This window comes from Miniopterus schreibersii (genome assembly GCF_964146895.1).
Source record: "Miniopterus schreibersii genome assembly, chromosome: 2".
Classification (NCBI taxonomy): domain Eukaryota; kingdom Metazoa; phylum Chordata; class Mammalia; order Chiroptera; family Miniopteridae; genus Miniopterus; species Miniopterus schreibersii.
The window spans coordinates 181,404,861-181,419,246 of record NC_138102.1 but is presented as its reverse complement, the minus strand read 5'-3'; the positions used below and the strand labels follow the sequence as shown (position 1 = coordinate 181,419,246).

The following is a 14,386-nucleotide window of genomic DNA, read 5'->3' as shown; positions in this document are numbered from 1 at the left end:
GTTGTTAATGGAGTAAGGGAGTTGGGGAGGGGAGCTTAGGAGAACCTAGGGAGGCCTGTCTCTTCATTCTTAGGGAGCGCTTTTTCATATCAGAGCGGGGGCAGCCAGCAGCGGGTGGCAGATAACTTGGAGACAGTCTTTCTCTGCAAATCAAACTCATAAATTCTCCGCAGGCCCCGAGGTAATCCCCTGCTTGACAAAGAGAGACACACATCAGCTTCATGACTACCTTCCTGAGACAAAGGGAGCTGGGCAGGAAGAGCTTTCACCCCGCCAACAAAGGCCTAATTAGGAATTAAATTATTTAATTCTAGCTGCCCCAAAGACTAGGGGCATTAAAGTCACCAGGGCCTGGGCCGAGAGTCCCTTGCGGAAGCCCTAGCAACCAAAAGCAGTCAGTCTGTGGCAAATCAAGTCTGTCCCACTGGTGCACATTCGTGACCATTTAGGTTCAGTTTAATAACAAGTTTTCGTTACTGTGGTGAGATGGGAGGACCCAGGGAAGGGGGGGAGCACCTTTACTGGCACTGAGGGGTAGAGGGAGGAAGTGTGCGGGAGGCGGGCGCCTGAGGCAGCGGAGAGGCCAGAACTCGGGAGCAGAGTGAGGGGAGAGGGCTGGGGAAGCTGAGGAAACTCATACCACAGGACTTCTTCAAGCATCCGTTTCATGTCGTAATAACATCGACGCACATTCTTCCAGTACTTGAAGGGCATCCCCTGGTTGTACACAAACTGATCCCAGCAGTATTTAAAGTCTGTGGTAAAGAGGGGAGAAAGCAGGCAGGTCTGGCCTGGCAGCCTTTCTCTCCTGAGCCTCCCCTGGCCTCCCCCACTCAGGGCCTGGGCTCCTCCCTGCCAGGTGTCACCCCTCCTGCCTCAGTTTCCCAAGTTCCCTTCCACTCGCACTCCCTGGGGAATTCTCAGGCTCTCTGACACACACACCCCCTGCCCCGCCTGGTCCTAGTCTCTTTGACAGCCCTGTGCCCACTCCTTCGCCTCTCACCCTCGGGGGACATCACATCTAGCTCGGCGCCTGCTGCCCGCAGGTCTCGAAGCCCCTGCTCATCATCCTGGTCAAACAGGTAGAGGCGGGAGGCGGCGACCCTCAGGCTCACGTTCCTGTTCTCATTCAGGAACCTCTCCACCACCTTTGCACACTCGAAGCAGGGGCTCCAGGATATGTACCAGGTGACATGGTAAGACGCGTTGGGAGACAGAAAGGTGTCACAGAACCAGTCCAGGAAGCAGAGTTCTGCATGGCCTGGCGCCCCCTGGGAGACCTGGAGGGCATGGAGAGGAAACAGGGACCTCTGGCTAGTAGGGCTGGCATGTGGCAGGACTGGGGAGCAGGGAACAGGGGGCAGGGAGCACTAGTCCTAGGAGCGTGCTGTTGATTGACTGATCCGCTTTTAAACTTCACCCCTCCCGCCGTTTTTATTTGGCCCTCCCTCCCCACACTCGCCCATTAACTCCAGCGCCCCCCGCCCTGCGATCCCTGCACAGGCCTCTGAGTGCTGCCCCAGGCCAGGCCTCTGCGGCCAGGCTTCCCGCGCTGCCTGCTGGGGAGGCCACGCGGCTGTGCTGCCCACGGGGCGCCAACAGCCGCGGGTGTCTGCTGTGCTCTGGAAATGCGGCTCGCCTGCACTGAGGTGAGTGTCAGCTGTGAAGGACACACCTTGTCTCCATGACTTAGTCTGCAAAAGACTGTAAACTAGCTCATGAAGAACTTTTGGATTCCTTACTGTATGTTGAAATAAAGCCGCAGATATATTTCAAAGTACATTATCAACATTACATTCATCAATTTCTCTTAAAGTCTGAACACTGGGTGCAGGAAAGGTTAAACGACCTAAGTGACCCCGATCGCGCTCCCGTGGGTGGGGACTGCTACCCTGTCCATCCCATGATGGGTTCTAAACAGTCTGCTGTCTGGGTGGCGAGGGGAGGGCTGGCGTGTGGTGGGACATTTCACAGGAGACCTTAGTGGTTGGCTGCAGGGTGGTGGGCTTGCTGTGTGTCTGCTGAGCCTGCAGTCATCCAGGGAGACCTGGGCTGAGGCTCAGAGCAGGCTGGGGGGCAGGCAGGATGTGGGTGTGGGCTCTCCCCTGGGGGATCACACATGCTGGGCCTGGAGGAGGCAGGGGTGTGGCTGGGGGAGGACCCCGCCAGCAGAGCACTTCCTAGGGCCAGATAATGCCCTTTCCTCCAAGGAGGCCCCTGGGTGAGGCGGAGACTGATAGCCAGCAGAGTCCCTGAAACAGGCCTCGTGGATAAGTCAAATGCCATCGTGTGTGGGGCTTGAGGAGGGTCAAGCGGAGACATCAAGGGTTAGAATTTAAGACTATGTTGTGGGAAGAAGCCTCTGGCATTTTACATATGATAATCTTCCCACATCCTTCCCTGGCTTAGCTCCAGCCTCTGATGACAGTATCATGGGGCACCTACCTGGTTTCGAAAGACACCCTTGTAGACTAAGTCCTGATCCCGTCCTTCCACTTCGAAGCAGAGGTAGGTGGCTTTCCTCCCCATGGCAGGCAACATGTTGTGGAAGTGGAAGTTGAAGATGTCGGGATACATCCTTCTCATGGGTTGCAGGGGGCAAGAGAGAAACCAGAAAATGCAGAGTGTTCCCTGGAGTTTCTCCCATCTGGTGTCGCCTCAACACAGCCCCCTGGATGCCCTGTGGCTGTGCCCCCCCCAAGCCACTCCCTTCAGCTTTTCCTGCAGCCTCCCAGGCAGGAAGACTAGGGGAGAGGAGGAGGAGAGGGGCTGCAGGGACAGCAGAGACCCGTGCCGTCTCCCATCGGCCCTGGCTCTGCTGCTTCCAACAGCCCACACCCAACCCCACCCCAGATCCTGCCCACCCATCGCCCAAACCATTCAAAAATAGAAATGAGTAATGAAACCCTCTACACCCCGAAATTACCGATTTGAATATCAAGTTTCAATTCATGGCTGACTTTTCACCTATGCATGTTTATTACTTTTCAAAATATCAGGCTAACACCTAAAATCACAGGCTCTGGCTACTGTTCTTAGAGCTTGTATCTGAACTCCTCTATTCCTCCCCAAAACTAGGAGTGTCACCCCATTTTATAGAGAAGGAAGCAGGGCACAGAGAGAGGAGTGGCCTGCCCACGTCACAGGGCTGCTAAGTGACAGAGCTGGTCCTTTGCCCAGGCAAAGCCCTGTCCAGCCATTGCAGGTCATGTCGGGGGAGAGGCTCTTTTCTACCCCACTGTAAACCGGGAGCATGTCTCCTGCCCACAGCATGCTTCTCTGCTTCCTGCTGCTGCTGGGGCACTTACACCCCGAGGGTGGCAGGTGCGGCTGGGGCACTCTGACTCTGCTCTCTGCCCGCAGCGCTGACATCTTGGAAGAGAGGATTCATCTCCCTGCTCAGAGATCTGATCGCACACTGTGTGCGCAACGGGGCCACTAGCGTAGAAAGTGGATCGACGTGCATAAAACTAAATGCAGCAAGTGCTTCACTCATCCCTTAGCCCAGTTCTAATTGTTAGGAGGGCACAGGAGGCCACAGAGCAGGCAGTCCCACAGGCAGGGAGGGGACAGCCCAGCCCCACAGACTCGCAGGCTGAGAGGTGGCCCAGGAGGACACAGGGCTGGGGAAGGTGCAGGAGGGGCCACTCAGAAGCAATGGTGGGCGCATCCCCAGAAGAGGGCAAAGCCCCCATGGAGTGGGACTGCAGAGAGGAAGCCCAGAGGGAGAGAAGCCAGGCTAGACCATGGAGACAAGACACCTCTGAGGACAGAGACACCTGGGAGACCCCGTGCAGAAAGGGCCTACAGACAGGGACAGCGGGGGAGCAGTACCTGGACCAGAGCTCCATAATGAAGTCTTCTTTCCAGTCCTGATTCTCACTAGCCCTTTGTCCCCAGCGCTGGTGCTGCTTTTCTGCTCACGGGGCCCAGGTTTTAGAAAAGCCCTTTGACAGAGGACCTCCCCGCCTTCTCAGCTGGGCCCCGCCTCCTTCCTGGTTTGGCAGCAGGAGTGGGAGGCCCTGAGGTGTGAGCTTGCTCAAGCTCAGACCCACCTTCTCTCCTTATCTGAAGCCCTCCACTTGACTTAGCTCAACCTCTGCTGGAGACAGGCTCCTCTGTGGAGCAGGACCCACCCTTCTTGCAAACGGAAAGTGAAAGTAATGATGTCAGACAGAGGAGGTGGGACAGGCCCTGCTGAAGAGAGCAGGACTGAGGCCCTGCTCCCCTGGGAGGCGCAGCCTGGAGCCCTCTCCACACCTCCCCTGCACCCAGCCCAAGTCTGAGCCCAGTGCATGCTCTCCTCCTGCCTGTTGAGTGGTGGAGGTCATGAGAAAGTCGGGGCCTTGGATCAGGGACAGATGTACTTGGAGTTCCTCGTTCTGTGCTTGGTCCTCTGCATAGGTCCCCTCAGCCTTCACATGGTGGGAGGGACAACATTTGCATGCTCCTGTCCCTCTTGCTTTGTAAGTTTTTAGACATTCTGGATAGGAATCCTTTGTCAATTACATTGGAAATGTTTCCCTTCAATGTGTGGCTAGGCTGTCACTTTATGAAGTCTTCCATATACAGATGTTTTAATTTTTAATGTTTTCAAAGGGATTCGATTTTTCATGTATATACAAGACATGACATAGAGATCTAATTTTTAATTTTGTATTGGATAGCCAATACAAGGACATTTAGTAACTTTCCTTCCATGTCATTTTGTCCCACTGATGTGAAATGCACAACCTTAGTGTGTATGTGTGGGGAGGGCTATCTGTGTCTCTGAACTCTCTCATCTCTCCATGGCCTCATTTGTCTGTGCCTGGACAACTCCCATGCTGCCCTGCTGGGTCTTTAGAGCAGGTTTGGTGTCTAGTGTGCAGATCCAGCTTATCTTCTTCTGTTGAAGTCGTTTTGGCTTTTGACACATCCACATGAACTTATGGACAAAGTTTGTCGTGTCCCATGAGATACCCTATTATCAATGTGTAGATCAATTTTGGCAGGCATAGACATCTCTGTGGCTCCGAGACGCCATCCATGAACATGGTATATACCTCAGTTTCTATAGGCCTTCCTTTATGTTCTCAGTGAGTCTGAAATCCAGTTAAAGGGGAACCTGGAAGGGAAGGAAAGAGGCAGCCATGAAGGAGAGGAGGAGAAAAGTGAGCCTAGGGAGGAAGGCACAAGATTAAAAAGGAAGATATAGCACTCTGGGCAGGTGGAGAGAAGCAAAGCAGCCTGGAAAGAGGCAGGATGGAGGGAGGAAGGGGGAGAAGGGAGAGTCTGAAGGTGGACTCTACCTTGTCCACCTGCGACTTGGGGAAAGGGAAGAAGCACTGTGTATGTGTTAGGATTTGCTTTGGACTTAAAGCAGAAGTAAAAGAAATGTTGGTTTGCAGAATTACATATTTCTGTGACCCCTGGCCCGGATCTAAGCACATCTTGGGGGTCCATGAAGCAGCCTTAATTAACCCTTGATGCTGCTTAGGAGGGATTTATGCAGAGGTGCTGAAGGGCTGGTATGACAGCGTCTCAGCGCTGCTGGAGCGCCCTCTAGTGGTGAAGGGAGTAATGACTTGATTCACGAAATGCCTTTTTAAAAATAGTTCTAGTTCCTGAGCAGGCAATGGGCCTAACACAGTGCTGAGCCCCTACATGGATTATCCCCTTTAATACTCTCAACAACCACATGAAGTGGGGAGTATTCTGTCCATTTAAAAAATGAGAAAAGTGCAGAAGGGGAATTGACCTCCCAGGGGTCCCACCACCCCACTTCACGGCTTCATCCTTTCGGGTTCCTCACCCTGTCCCTCAGAGAGCACGCGTCAGGTTACAGATCAAGATGACAGACACACCAGGAAACCGTGAAGGGGTGGCCTGCAGAGGCAGATGAGAGGACCATGATTGGGAGCCACTGCGAGGCAGCTTGTACAGTAAACCAGTTACACTCGGCACTTTCTGCTGGGGAGTATTTTGAAGGGAACAGGAGCCCAGGAAGGAGATTGCATTATCCCCATTTACACACAGGAAAACAGGCCAGATGAGTTAAATACCTTGCCCGCAGTCCCAGAGTATCAGGAGTAGAGTCTAGGTCTTTAACCTTTCATGCTGTCTATAGTACATGCTAATCCCTTAGGGCCATGCCTGTCACCAGGTCAGTACTGTAAACATGTTGGCTGTGGTTGCCATGTTTAAATCACAGGCAGAGCCAGGTCCTACCTACAAAAAATTTTCAGTCTGGAGAGGCGATAGAAGGAGAAAAGTTAAACCAGTCCCTTTAAAATATATATCTATTGTACAGGGTGGGGCAAAAGTAGGCTTACCGTTCATAATGGAAAATAATACAATAATTAATAAATAATAGTACAAGAATAAACTCCCATACTCACCACTGTAAACCTACTTTTGCCCCATCCTGTATTTAGAGATTATAAAGGAAGAAATATTTCTCACAGAAAGCTTGGAAACTATACCTTAGAAAAACTTTATTGCTCATAAGCCCACCCACCATCCCCCCGTGGATAAATCTAGTCTTTATTGAGTGCTTGCTCCATGCCAAATACTGTGCTAAGCAGGTAACAGGTAGTGATGGTCATAGGAGCGGCTGTGGCGGGTTCTGCTATGATTGCACAGATAGGGAAAGAAGCCCAGGGGCCCACTGAGCCAGGGTTTAAGCCTGGATCTGAGGTTTGCCCACACTCTTAGCCACTCCGCAGGGATTGTCCATCACTCCTGGACTTTGGCAGAACCATTATTACAGTGGTCCAAGGGCTCAGGCAATATGCAGAGGGAAACCACTAACCCCCTGGGGGTGTGGATCAGAAAGAACCGGATCCCCTAAGCTCCTACGGGGTTGAACCTGCAAAAGGCTCTGCTTGCCATGCCAAGGAAAATCCAGTGGCTTTCCCCTGCCTTTGTCTGGGAAGGGGGTGTAAGGGAACCAGTAGTACCTGGCTCTGCTGCCTGGGAGCAAGAAGAGCTGGCAGCCCCACAGGCAGGGAGGGGACAGCCCAGCCCCACAGACTTGCAGGCTGAGAGGTGGCCCAGGAGGACAAAGGGCTGAGGAAGGTGCCGGAGGGCCATTCAGAAGCAATAGTGGGGGCATCCCCAGAAGAGGGCAAAGCCCCCGATGGAGTGGGACTGCAGAGAGGGAGCCCAGAGAGGGACAGAAGCCAGGCTAGACCATAGGAAGGATGAGGCTGAAGACAGAGACACCTCGGAGACCCCATGCAGAAAGCGCCTACAGAGAAGGACAGAGGGGGGGCACTACCTGGGCCAGGGTTTCCCGATATAGCCTTCTTGCCAGGCCCATTTCCTCCTGGCCATTTCTCTCCAGCGCTGGTGCTGCTTTTCTGCTCACAGGGCCCAGGTTTTAGGAAAGCCCCTTGACAGAGGACCTCCCCGCCTTCTCAGCTGGGCCCTGCCTCCTTCCTGGTTTGGCAGCAGGAGTGGGAGGGCCCTGAGGTGTGAGCCTGCTCAAGCTCAGACCCACCTACTCACATTCTCTCCCTGCTCACAGAGTTGCTTCTCTGCCTGAGACAGGCTCCTGGGGGAACAAGAACCACCCTTCCTGCAAAGAGAAAGTAATGATGTCAGACAGAGGAGGTGGGACAGGCCCTGCTGAAGAGAGCTGGACAGAGGCCCTGCTCCCCTGGGAGGCGCAGCCTGGAGCCCTCTCCACACCTCCCCTGCACCCAGCCCAAGTCTGAGCCCAGTGCATGCTCTCCTCCTGCCTGTTGAGTGGTTGAGGTCATGAGAAAGTCGGGACCTTGGATCAGGGACAGATGTACTTGGAGTTCCTCATTCTATGCTTGGTCCTCTGCATAGGTCCCCTCAGCCATCACATGGTGGGAGGGACAACATTTGCATGCTCCTGTCCCTCTTGCTTTACACGTTTTTAGACATTCTGGATAGGAATTCTTTGTCAATTACATTGGAAATGTTTCCCTTCAATGTGTGGCCAGGCTGTCACTTTATGAAGTCTTTTCATATACAGATGTTTTAATTTTTAATGTTTTCAAAGGGATTCGATTTTTCATGTATATATAAGACATGACAGGCTTGAAAGTTCTGGAGTTGGCCCTGTCCTCTCTCTGCCCCCTTGGAATGAGGCACGATGTCTGGATGTGGACTACATCTTGAGGCTTGGAGGAGACTAGCATCACCAAGCAGCTGAGCCAGGCCCAAACAGCCCTCCCTCTCCCCCCATCTTGTTCTGTGAAACAAGCTGACTTTCAGCCCCTCCAGACAGCTTTCTGTCACTGGCAGCCACAGTCCCCTGACAACCCCTCTCTATCCCAGCCTTCTGTCCTTAGGCTTCTTCCAGCCACTTGTCTTCCCACCGCTGGCCCTCAGCCCTGCTTTGCCCTCCCCTCCGCTCTCCTGTCCTTTTCTTCCATCTCTCCAGGTCACTTTGTCTATCAGTTCTTCCCTCTGCTGTGTGTCCTCCCTGACTTAGTCCCCTCCCCCCCTTCGTCCATGGTCATCAGGACAGTCCTTATTCTGTAAGCCTACAGTGCCTCAGACTGAATGACCCAGCCCCCAGCCCCTTATAGTCATTGTGAGAGGTTGTGACACAGGTGGGCCCTGACCTGTGAGCAGAAGTCTGTGAGGAGAGACCTGGGAGCCTTCGTTGCCTTGTGCAGGATGCCCAGCTGACGGGCTCACTCAGCATGATTCAGGCTCCGGAGTCATGGCAGGACAGACACCTGGTGCCCGCAACGGGGCCACTAGGCCCAGGTACTGTAGAGGGCAGGAGTGACCCCCTCGGGTAGGGAAGCCCTCCCTCTCCCTTCCTCTCCGGGGCAGTGGAACTAGGAGCGGCCTGAGGACTGCAGATATTCTCAGCCCCCAGTGCAACTGCCAACTTGAATTTCTCTTCCCAGTAGCGACACTGAGCCTTTCTCCTGTCGCATGGACTGTCATTTCAGAAACGGCACTGCCATCGGTATGACAGTTTGCCAATGAGTTTAGACTTTTGAATTCAAGATTCTGCTCCTCTAAGCATTACTGATTTTTACTTGACCAGTGAGAATTACTGTGACCACTGCCCTCCCATGAAGGTACCTACAAAAGAGGAAGATAGTTGCACTTTGCACGTGTCTGCTAGACTGTTTGGATTTCATAACACATTTAGAGGAAAGAACATTTCTGGAAGATTCTTAATCTTTCATTTTATTGCTTTGGATTTAAAATCCATGAAAGTAATTATTTCTCTAAAAGTAAAAAATGTTTCTGGTAGTATTGAATGGAATCTCACCCGTGTGTATTTAGAACATATCACAGATTTTAAATGAGAGGTAAATCAATCAGATATTTTAAAATTTTCTTATGAACTCATTCATTGCCCATTGCTGGTTTCTTTGATTCGGTTTGGAGATGATGACAAGTGGTGAGTTTTCATTTCTTGAAGAAAGTGTTCTGTTTGTCTTTCACCAGAAGACTCCTGACTTGATTGGCGAGATGAAGCCCATCCTTCAGTTTTCCTGGTTCTAGATCAAGAAGGTGGAGTGAAAGAGTAACAGGGAGTGAGGCAGGTGGGAAGATGAACAGAGAAGAGGTCTGTGGCAGTCACAAAGGCGGGCAAGGCAGGAGGGACACAAGGAGGTGAGAAAGCAGAGGGACCTTGTGAGAACTGAAAGAGGGGTGGTGCTGGTGTCCCAGGAGTGAGCAGGTAACCCAGAGGAGGCCCTGAGCAGAGGGAAAGGAAGGCCCAGGGAGAGCAGGTGAGGAGGGAGGGGTGCGGAGAGGAACAGGGAGGTGGAGCCTCACCTGGAGGATGTCCATCAGCTTCTCAGATAACTTTTGACTGTTTCTATCCAGGTTATTCCAGGGACAGAATGGTAGCCCCTGGTGGTCCACAAAAGTGTTCCAGCAATTGAAAAAGTCTGAACAGGAACAGGAGAGGTAATGGTGAGTTTCAGCCCTGGGGAGCAACGAGGGGCCACAGAGTCTGACCCTTAGGGACATGCTGTCCCCATCATAATTTCACTATCTCTTTTCTCTTTTCTTCCTAGAGACTTCATTATCACTTAAATTCTTTTTTCTAACTGGGATCTGAGGCAGCCCAATTCTCCCCTTTTCTGGAAGCCCCGTTTTTCATGTGTCTTTACCTCCCTCCCCTGCCCTGGATCCCCTGTCTCCCCTGAACTCTCTCCTCCAGGAGACCCGCCGGTGCCTTCCAGACCCAGCAGCACCTGTGCACGCCGCTAACTGAGGCTCTTCTTCCTCTGGGGATTCTAGGTCCTTCCTGCCTGGTCCTGGGCTCTCCCACGTTCCTGCCCAGCTCCCTCTGCTCTCACCATCTTGAGACATTATAGCCACATGCGCCCCCGCGCTCTCCAGACTGCGGAGCCCCTGCTGGTACTGTGGGTCGTTGGAGTAGTAGAGGCGCGCGGCCACGATGCTCAGCTCCACGTGCCTGTGCTCGCTCAGGAACTCCACGACCCGCCTCGCACAGTCGAAGCAGGGGCTCCAGGACATGAACCAAGTAATGTGGTATTTCTCGTCACGGGACAGATTCTTGGCCAAGAATGCCTTCTGCGTCTTGAACCAATTCAGGAAGCAGATTTCTGTGTGGACAGGCTTCCTCGGATAGAACTGGGAGAGTGGGAGAAAGAAAAGGGACCCTCTTGGCTGGCAGAGCAGGCATGTGGCAGAGTTTGGAGGGAGTGGGGACCAGGTGACAGGGAACAATAGTCTCAGGGGCATGTTATTGAGCGATTTATCTCGTTTTATTTTTTTAATTTTTTGTATTGGTTTCAGAGAGAGGAGGGGAGAGGGAGATAGGGAGAGAAACATTAATGATGAGAGAGAGTCATTGATCAGCTGCCTCCTGCACGCCCCCCACTGGGGATCGAGTCCCCAGCCCTGGCACGTGCCCTGCCTGGGAATGGAACCACGATTTCCTGGTTCATGGATCGACGCTCAACCACTGATCCAGGCCAATCTGGCTGATTTATCCGCTTTTAAACTTCACCCCTCCCGCCGTTTTTATTTGGCCCTCCCTCCCCACACTCGCCCATTAACTCCAGCGCCCCCCGCCCTGCGATCCCTGCACAGGCCTCTGAGTGCTGCCCCAGGCCAGGCCTCTGCGGCCAGGCTTCCCGCGCTGCCTGCTGGGGAGGCCACGCGGCTGTGCTGCCCACGGGGCGCCAACAGCCGCGGGTGTCTGCTGTGCTCTGGAAATGCGGCTCGCCTGCACTGAGGTGAGTGTCAGCTGTGAAGGACACACCTTGTCTCCATGACTTAGTCTGCAAAAGACTGTAAACTAGCTCATGAAGAACTTTTGGATTCCTTACTGTATGTTGAAATAAAACCGCAGATATATTTCAAAGTACATTATCAACATTACATTCATCAATTTCTCTTAAAGTCTGAACACTGGGTGCAGGAAAGGTTAAACGACCTAAGTGACCCCGATCGCGCTCCCGTGGGTGGGGACTGCTACCCTGTCCATCCCATGATGGGTTCTAAACAGTCTGCTGTCTGGGTGGCGAGGGGAGGGCTGGCGTGTGGTGGGATATTTCACAGGAGACCTTAGTGGTTGGCTGCAGGGTGGTGGGCTTGCTGTGTGTCTGCTGAGCCTGCAGTCATCCAGGGAGACCTGGGCTGAGGCTCAGAGCAGGCTGGGGGGCAGGCAGGATGTGGGTGTGGGCTCTCCCCTGGGGGATCACACATGCTGGGCCTGGAGGAGGCAGGGGTGTGGCTGGGGGAGGACCCCGCCAGCAGAGCACTTCCTAGGGCCAGATAATGCCCTTTCCTCCAAGGAGGCCCCTGGGTGAGGCGGAGACTGATAGCCAGCAGAGTCCCTGAAACAGGCCTCGTGGATAAGTCAAATGCCATCGTGTGTGGGGCTTGAGGAGGGTCAAGCGGAGACATCAAGGGTTAGAATTTAAGACTATGTTGTGGGAAGAAGCCTCTGGCATTTTACATATGATAATCTTCCCACATCCTTCCCTGGCTTAGCTCCAGCCTCTGATGACAGTATCATGGGGCACCTACCTGGTTTTCAAAGACCCCCGTGTGAAATGAAAGAGGTGAGCCGTTCTGGGTTCTTTCCACTTTGTAACAGAGGTAGCAGCCGTTCCGATCTTTGGGCGTGGGCCAGTTTACAAAGTGAAAGTAGAAATAATCAAAATATAACTTTCTCATTGGGTTCCTGTGGGCAAGAGAGAAACCAGAAAATGCAGAGTGTTCCCTGGAGTTTCTCCCATCTGGTGTCGCCTCAACACAGCCCCCTGGATGCCCTGTGGCTGTGCCCCCCCCAAGCCACTCCCTTCAGCTTTTCCTGCAGCCTCCCAGGCAGGAAGACTAGGGGAGAGGAGGAGGAGAGGGGCTGCAGGGACAGCAGAGACCCGTGCCGTCTCCCATCGGCCCTGGCTCTGCTGCTTCCAACAGCCCACACCCAACCCCACCCCAGATCCTGCCCACCCATCGCCCAAACCATTCAAAAATAGAAATGAGTAATGAAACCCTCTACACCCCGAAATTACCGATTTGAATATCAAGTTTCAATTCATGGCTGACTTTTCACCTATGCATGTTTATTACTTTTCAAAATATCAGGCTAACACCTAAAATCACAGGCTCTGGCTACTGTTCTTAGAGCTTGTATCTGAACTCCTCTATTCCTCCCCAAAACTAGGAGTGTCACCCCATTTTATAGAGAAGGAAGCAGGGCACAGAGAGAGGAGTGGCCTGCCCACGTCACAGGGCTGCTAAGTGACAGAGCTGGTCCTTTGCCCAGGCAAAGCCCTGTCCAGCCATTGCAGGTCATGTCGGGGGAGAGGCTCTTTTCTACCCCACTGTAAACCGGGAGCATGTCTCCTGCCCACGGCATGCTTCTCTGCTTCCTGCTGCTGCTGGGGCACTTACACCCCGAGGGTGGCAGGTGCGGCTGGGGCACTCTGACTCTGCTCTCTGCCCGCAGCGCTGACATCTTGGAAGAGAGGATTCATCTCCCTGCTCAGAGATCTGATCGCACACTGTGTGCGCAACGGGGCCACTAGCGTAGAAAGTGGATCGACGTGCATAAAACTAAATGCAGCAAGTGCTTCACTCATCCCTTAGCCCAGTTCTAATTGTTAGGAGGGCACAGGAGGCCACAGAGCAGGCAGTCCCACAGGCAGGGAGGGGACAGCCCAGCCCCACAGACTCGCAGGCTGAGAGGTGGCCCAGGAGGACACAGGGCTGGGGAAGGTGCAGGAGGGGCCACTCAGAAGCAATGGTGGGCGCATCCCCAGAAGAGGGCAAAGCCCCCATGGAGTGGGACTGCAGAGAGGAAGCCCAGAGGGAGAGAAGCCAGGCTAGACCATGGAGACAAGACACCTCTGAGGACAGAGACACCTGGGAGACCCCGTGCAGAAAGGGCCTACAGACAGGGACAGCGGGGGAGCAGTACCTGGGCCAGGGTTTCCGGATGTAGCCTTCATGCCAGGCCCATTTCCTCCTGGCCATTTCTCTCCAGCGCTGGTGCTGCTTTTCTGCTCACGGGGCCCAGGTTTTAGAAAAGCCCTTTGACAGAGGACCTCCCCGCCTTCTCAGCTGGGCCCCACTTCCTTCCTGGTTTGGCAACAGGAGTGGGAGGGCCCTGAGGTGTGAGCTTGCTCAAGCTCAGACCCACCTTCTCTCCTTATCTGAAGCCCTCCACTTGACTTAGCTCAACCTCTGCTGGAGACAGGCTCCTCTGTGGAGCAGGACCCACCCTTCTTGCAAACAGAAAGTGAAAGTAATGATGTCAGACAGAGGAGGTGGGACAGGCCCTGCTGAAGAGAGCAGGACTGAGGCCCTGCTCCCCTGGGAGGCCCAGCCTGGAGCCCTCTCCACACCTCCCCTGCACCCAGCCCAAGTCTGAGCCCAGTGCATGCTCTCCTCCTGCTTGTTGAGTGGTTGAGGTCATGAGAAAATCTGGACCTTGGATCAGGGACAGATGTACTTGGAGTTCCTCGTTCTGTGCTTGGTCCTCTGCATAGGTCCCCTCAGCCTTCACATGGTGGGAGGGACAACATTTGCATGCTCCTATCCCTCTTGCTTTCTAAGTTTTTAGACATTCTGGATAGGAATCCTTTGTCAATTACATTGGAAATGTTTCCCTTCAATGTGTGGCTAGGCTGTCACTTTATGAAGTCTTCCATATACAGATGTTTTAATTTTTAATGTTTTCAAAGGGATTCGATTTTTCATGTATATACAAGACATGACATAGAGATCTAATTTTTAATTTTGTATTGGATAGCCAATACAAGGACATTTAGTAACTTTCCTTCCATGTCATTTTGTCCTACTGATGTGAAATGCACAACCTTAGTGTGTATGTGTGGGAAGGGCTATCTGTGTCTCTGAACTCTCTCATCTCTCCATGGCCTCATTTGTCTGTGCCTGGACAACTCCCATG

General features: G+C 53.2%; 1 protein-coding gene across 1 annotated transcript; it reads right to left on the bottom strand.

The window, feature by feature from the left end:
- On the bottom strand, positions 1 to 13,703 carry LOC308552630 (DNA dC->dU-editing enzyme APOBEC-3F-like). Its single transcript, XM_081127836.1, has 10 exons — positions 13,394 to 13,703; positions 11,995 to 12,151; positions 10,293 to 10,590; positions 9,763 to 9,878; positions 7,262 to 7,343; positions 3,835 to 3,919; positions 2,446 to 2,581; positions 1,004 to 1,280; positions 641 to 755; positions 1 to 192 (listed from the first exon to the last, which is right to left on the bottom strand). Exons 1-10 carry the CDS (start codon positions 13,447 to 13,449, stop codon positions 90 to 92), a joined length of 1,425 nt encoding a protein of 474 aa, XP_080983962.1. The 5' UTR covers positions 13,450 to 13,703; the 3' UTR covers positions 1 to 89.
- Positions 13,704 to 14,386: the final 683 nt, after the last annotated feature.

Coding starts and splice junctions, on each gene's coding strand:
- LOC308552630 (XM_081127836.1), bottom strand. CDS start 13,449: ATGGCCAGGAGGAAATGGGCCTGGCATGAAGGCTACATCCGGAAACCC. Junction 2,582..3,834: donor ATTATGGAGCTCTGGTCCAG/GTACTGCTCCCC, acceptor GCAACCCATGAG/AAGGATGTATCCCGACATCT. Junction 756..1,003: donor AGATGTGATGTCCCCCGAGG/GTGAGAGGCGAA, acceptor TCTTTACCACAG/ACTTTAAATACTGCTGGGAT.